The following is a 6493-nucleotide window of genomic DNA, read 5'->3' on the forward strand; positions in this document are numbered from 1 at the left end:
TAATTAAGTTTCGGTTTTGTACATTGGTGCATTTGTATCAGTTCATTTTTAGACCCTAAAGCCCTAATAGGGTGAGCTGTGAAACACAACCGTGATTTTCTTTTACACTTTCTCACCAAAGTCACCCTCCATTTTTTGCCCAAAAATGACTTAAATGTCATTTTCTTTAAGAAGTAAAAGCAGTTGACGTTCCAAAGATTAGTTTCGGCCCATCGCCGAGCAGCCCGTCAATGTTCAAGAGATTGTTTTAGGGCAAAACAGGAATAATTGCAATACATGATAATAAGATTTGGATACTGTTGCTAAATATTCATGTCTGATAATTTATAATTATGGATATAGACGTGTGATGAAGTACTCAGATTCATATTTTGAATAGAAGGTTATTTGCGCGCGCGTAAATACTGAACATGTTATCAAAATAAAGTATTCTGCTTTAGATATGAAGTAGTAGATGTAATGCAAATAATGAAAATTGTTACCTGACTTGTAGAGTTTTTTTACCAGACATGGCTTTTATCACTTCTGGAAAACCTTCTCTGCCATTAACCTGAGCAATGAATCATACTTTTTTAGGCACATACTTTATGTGTTTTAAATAATTGTAAATTGTATCAAAATACTTAAGAGGAATATGTACTCACATATTTTATTGTTTGCGCAACCTCTTGAGCTGGTATTTTAACTAATTTTTCAGCTTCCTTGTTCATAACAATGAAAGTAGCTTTCGCAGATTCATCTTGAACTTCATAGACGATTTACTGGAAACAGAAGCACTTTCATGTCCATTCAAAGAAAACGCATCTGGAGAAATTCAGAAATCACACTCAAAGTTTAATACTCACAAACTTACTACTCAACAATCTTGTAAATAAATTCAAAAGTGTACTACTCAATCAATACTTAAATTTGTATAGTCATTTCTCTTGTAGAAAGAACTAATAAATTGTATTTGTATCAAATATATCTCTTTCAGTATCATTTAATCGTTCTTGAAAATATGAAACAATGAAAAAAATCTTACCAATATATTATCAAACCTTTTGACGAATTATAAGAGTGAAGCTCAATGTATATTATTCTTATCAAGAAGCATATTATATCTACTATCTACCATGCTTAACAGAATACCTCTGAATCCTGGAATAATCTCAAGTTGAAGTTCGGGCAAGCCTAGTTGAGCAGTTGAAGTGGAAATGCTAGCATGGCATGCCTGGTTATTCACAAATGTTACAGACAATCTTGAAACCCTAAACATGAAACAGATGTCAACAGATATTTATAACAAACATTAAACATACCATTGCAACCTCTAAGCCACCGCCAAGAGCTACGCCATCAATAGCTGCCACTGATGGTTTTCTTGCACCTGAAGCCAATTGGACGAAAATTGTAAAAGCCTATCCAGCTACAATAACTGAATATTGTTGAACAATGTCAAAAATGAAAAAGTTCTGAGACTTACCTTCTAACATATTGGTGATGATATCTATTGAAATAAACCCAACCTTCGGCTGGTCCACGGATAACGTGACACAGAGGAGTCAAGAGCAATTTTAAATTAAAAGATGGACTGAGAGTATGAAGAGCTGAAATTGAAAAAGTGAATGCCAACAAAAGCTGTGATGTCAAAACCTCCAGAAAATTTTCCTCTTGCACCTGGATAATTGCACATAAAGTAAACCCAATCATATCCCACTAAAATAACTTGTCGGGGTACAACGGGTGATGAATAACTTGAGTAGTCATGCTACCTGTAACCACAATGGCTTTCACGTCATTTCTTCTCAATGCTTCTTCATATGCATCTTTAAGACTGAGTAACATTGTCACAAGATGTAGAGATTAACATTTTAATGCAAGTCACAGAGATTCTATGAGATGAGCATGGCATGTCAAGAATTCAAGATATATTAGGTGGCTATGTGGTTTAGAACAAAGAGGTAAGGAGCTTACTGATCAAATATATATAAGAAATTGTAATCTAAAGCAATATGAGGGATTTGGCTTTCGTATCAATCTAAAGCAATATGAGGGATTTGGCCTTTGTGCTTGAGAATATAGGGAGGAGGGATAGTTTTAAAAGAGAAAGGAGATTTTATTTAACTTTCTTGGATACCATTCTCCTTAATAGGACAGAGATGCTCGCTTCATTTTTCTCTTTCTAGATACAAATTAATTCGCTTTCTTATCTCTCTGCTCTATATTCTCTGTTTGTACAAAACCAAAAAAAATTGATCCATAAGATTATGGATCCAAAGACCATATACCAAGCATTCATATTCGATACCATTTATAGTGTGAAAAATAAACTAACTTCATTCATCCCTTAAGTTGGAATTAAACTTGCTATTTACCCCAACCTACCTCAATATTATACTTACCAAGTGCAATATCATTTAATCATTCTTGATAAGAATAATAACTTATCAAGGTCTAATCGATTTCACAAATGCAACTTCCAAAATCAACTCCTTCACCAGTTTCTTCAAAATCAACCAACAAATTAAAAAACAAATAAAAAAGGGAAAATATCAGAAAATCAAACCTTGATTTATTTGGAAACTCTCGTTCTCCTCCTCAGATCTCACGATCTCATCAATCAGTTCCAGTGAAGAAACTCTCGTTCTCAAACTAAAAGCCATTTGAAAACAGACTTAAATTGATGAAAACAATAAAAAAATGGTGAAAATTACCTCCTCAAGCGAACACCGCTCGACCCAAACAGGGCACTGCGACTTCAAACCCGAACCCGAATACGATGAGCTCCTCCTCTCAGCAGCGGCAGCGACGGAGGCGAAGGTCGGATCTCTCGGTCCCTCTCTTCATCGGCCTCATCGTCGTCGTCGAGATCGCATTCCTCGACCGCCTCGACTTCGCCGTCGTCGAGAACTGGACCAACTCCTTCTATTTCCCTTCCTCGATCACGGCGGAAGAAACGACGACAACGATGAATCCTTCGTCTTCTTCCTCTTCGATTTCTTCCTCGTTCCCTGAGACGATCGAATCCTAATCGCTCGATTTCCCCTCCTCTCTCCAACGCGATCGGCATCGATCGATCAATCGATTAGTTAGGGATCCAGACCAAAAAAAAAAGAATGAAGAGAGAAAAGATAAAGATTCGAGTAAATAGGAAAGTTGAGAATATGAGTAAATAGACCTAGTATTGATTAGAGGAGAAGGAAAAACCGCTGGGAGTTGGAGAAGGAAAAACCGCTGGGAGTTTCACGTTGGTGATCGTGGATCGTGGGATCGGTCGACCGACGGAAATTTCGGTCGACCGCTATCCAGGTCAAACACGAGAAAAACACCAGCTGACTTTTCCGGTCGACCGGTACGGTCGACCGAAGGAAGCTCTCTTGACTTCAAGCAGCAATGAGAGCAAAGGCAAGGAATTGATGCAGAGAATCGGCTCTTTTCTTAATTACCGAAAAGCTACCTTTCCAAGAGTCAGGAGAGCCCGGAAAGTGACTGAACGACCTTTTTCCTAGGGAATTCCCTGTCTCAGGTCCGATTCCTACTGAATTCTTGGTTTACTCGGACTTTTGACTCGAGTTCTCTCCATCTTCTTCAGTCATCTTGGTGCCTTGAGCTGGGAAAACTCCTAAATAAAATCGCAGGTATCCTTTTTTTCTTTACGAAGTTTTTTCTTTAAATAATTTTGCCTTCCTTAAAATATCATGAACAGTTCCTGTAGGTTGAGCACCTTTTTCAAGGAAATAACGAATAGCGGGAACGTTTAAATAAGTTTGATTCTGTATCGGATCGTAAAAACCCACTTTTCGAAGATCTTTTCCTTCTCTTCGAGATCGAACATCAATTGCAACGATTCGATAGATCGCTCATTGGGATAGATGTAGATAAACAATACCCCCCCCCCCCTAGAAACGTATAGGAGGTTTTCTCCTCATACGGCTCGAGAAAAAATGATTCTAATATTTCTGTAGGTTCGGTCGACCGGTTCGGTCGACCGAAAACTGACATATTCAAAAACTATTTTGCTGATTTTAAAATGATGTTTAAAAATATTAAATAAATTCTAAAAAATGTAAAACTTTGGGGAATGATTGTAGACATGATAATAAACATGCTACAACGACTGGTTATCATAAAGGACCTCCCAAATGAAAAATATCATCATTTTACAAAATAGTCCAAAACATGAAAATATGAGATACTTGAATTTTGATGTTTTGACATAAACCAACTTTTGAAACTTTGTGAAATGTTTTTGTAGACTTAGTAAAACATGTATAAACTGATATTGAAGTCTACAAACTAAGAATACAATATTTTCACAAAATTGCATATTCTATGCAATGTTTTCAAATCAAAATACACATATAATGCACTAAAACATGATTTCATTGAACTAACTAAAATTGATATTGATGAAATCATATATATGCATATAAGTATGAAATAAAAATATATTTTCTAATTATATTCAATTGTTTCATAGTAAAACTAGAAAACTATCAAACCAAAAACCAATCCGTGTATGTGTGTATATGATTGAGCTTAAAGTACTAACACACATAATATAAACTCCTAAACTAAATCACGTTGCGGATGAAGCTTGAACTTGATCTTTAACTTGAATTGTATAAGCTTCAACCTGACATTCCGCCAACCTCCATTTGATATCGTCGCGTGGAAGCTATTCCATCCATCCTCCAACAACGTTGTTTGTCTACAAAACATATAAATGCACAAACACTAGACAAACAACATTAGTAGTAAATTGTTTGTAAATCATCATCAAAACAAGAAGGCCAACAATCTCCCCCTTTTTGATGATGACAAACAATTTACAAAAAGGATATATGCATGAAAGAAAATGAATATATAATTTATAATTCACATGCATATAAACAAGAAAGAATATACATATACTCACAATATTTCTCCCCCTTTGACAACATCAAAAAGGGGACAAAAAGAATAAGAGAGCAAAGGCTCCCCCTATCAATAAGCATAGGTGAGTATAAAAAGAATATATATAGGGATTGCTCCCCCTATCAAAAAGCCATATAGAATATAGATAAAGAAAGATCATGGCAAATATGTGAGCGAGCATAAATGAAAAGATATGCTAAGCATCACTCACATACAAACAAGATACAATGAGGACACATAATGATATGACATTATAAAGATAGTGTCTCATTATAAAAACCATGTATAAGAATAGATTTATGAAATCAAAAGAAGAGGAACATGAGAATCATGCAAAAAGTTTTCAAATGAAAACAAATCAACCAAAAGAAATCATAAATCAAAGTTTAAATTCAAAAACAATGTTTGATCAATAAAGAAAAATTTTCTTTACATAACTTGATCAAACCACTCATAGAATACATTATAAAGCACGAATAGATGATCCATTAGCACAAACACATAAATATCATCATATAAGTGAATTATAATGAATTCAAAAACAACAAATCAAAACACAATTTTTAAGAGAGGCAACAATTATATCAAGCTCTTGAGCTTGTTCCAACCCATATAATCATTTTAGCATCCGGTAAACTTGATTTGGGAATAAACACCCAATAAACCCGAAGGGTTATATAAATACAAACCTCTCATCAAAATCAAAACTAATAATCATGAAAACAAAGGATTTGATAAAAGAAAAAAAATTGTTTTCATAACCAAAAGATCTTAAAACATAATTTTCAAAACCAAGACAAAAAAAATAAAAACACTAAAGTTCTTGGTTTAAAATCAAATTTGTTTTGGTACCCAAGTATTCTTGGTACCAAAAGATTTAGGGACATGACCCCTATCAATGAAGCTCAAAGCCCTAGGGTATATATATATATATATACCCCTTAAATCATTAATAGTTACAAAAATATCCCTCAAATCCCACTTTTGCAAATCTACTACTTCAGTCATAAAGATTAGAAGAAGGAAAAAACAAAAAACAAAAACCACATCAAATTCCGTTATCGGACAGAGTATGGGTATATATATATATATATATACCCCTTAAATCATTAATAGTTACAAAAATATCCCTCAAATCCCACTTTTGCAAATCTACTACTTCAGTCATAAAGATTAGAAGAAGGAAAAAACAAAAAACAAAAACCACATCAAATTCCGTTATCGGACAGAGTATGGGTATCTTTATCGACCGCGGAGCCGTGAGAAAATCGTTGTTCGCGGAGACTAATTGAGGAAACTTCTATGGACTTGACTTTGTTCCCCACGTCGCTATTATCGGCGTCGGCCTCAATGCCAATGCCGATCTCACCGGTGAGACCTGGGCTCACCAGAAAAGCCCAAGAAAGATGATGAAGAAGAATGTGGACCCACATTATTTGATGATAATCGTCTTTTTTTCTGAAGTGTTGGGGCTTTAGGGGTCTATTGATACACCTTTTTTTCCCTTAAAGAAATAAACTCAAAATTTTATGGTGGTTTGGATTTTAGAACCCTCACTATTTGATGATTGTTGGATAGCAGATTCCTAATCTAT

The 6493-nt window shown here is 34.9% G+C and overlaps 1 protein-coding gene across 1 annotated transcript in view; it reads right to left on the minus strand.

Moving 5' to 3' along the window:
* Positions 1-1827, minus strand: part of LOC109836680 (glyoxysomal fatty acid beta-oxidation multifunctional protein MFP-a-like) — an 11175-nt gene extending 9348 nt beyond the window's left edge. The window contains exons 1-5 of the mRNA XM_020404655.1: positions 1755-1827; positions 1603-1659; positions 1466-1531; positions 1302-1369; positions 1130-1213 (exon numbers count right to left, since the gene is read on the minus strand). Coding sequence (XP_020260244.1) covers positions 1130-1213; positions 1302-1369; positions 1466-1531; positions 1603-1659; positions 1755-1827 — 348 coding nt within the window. The remainder of the gene's footprint in view (positions 1-1129; positions 1214-1301; positions 1370-1465; positions 1532-1602; positions 1660-1754) is intronic.

This window comes from Asparagus officinalis, chromosome 4, assembly GCF_001876935.1.
Source record: "Asparagus officinalis chromosome 4, Aspof.V1, whole genome shotgun sequence".
In the NCBI taxonomy this organism is placed as follows: domain Eukaryota; kingdom Viridiplantae; phylum Streptophyta; class Magnoliopsida; order Asparagales; family Asparagaceae; genus Asparagus; species Asparagus officinalis.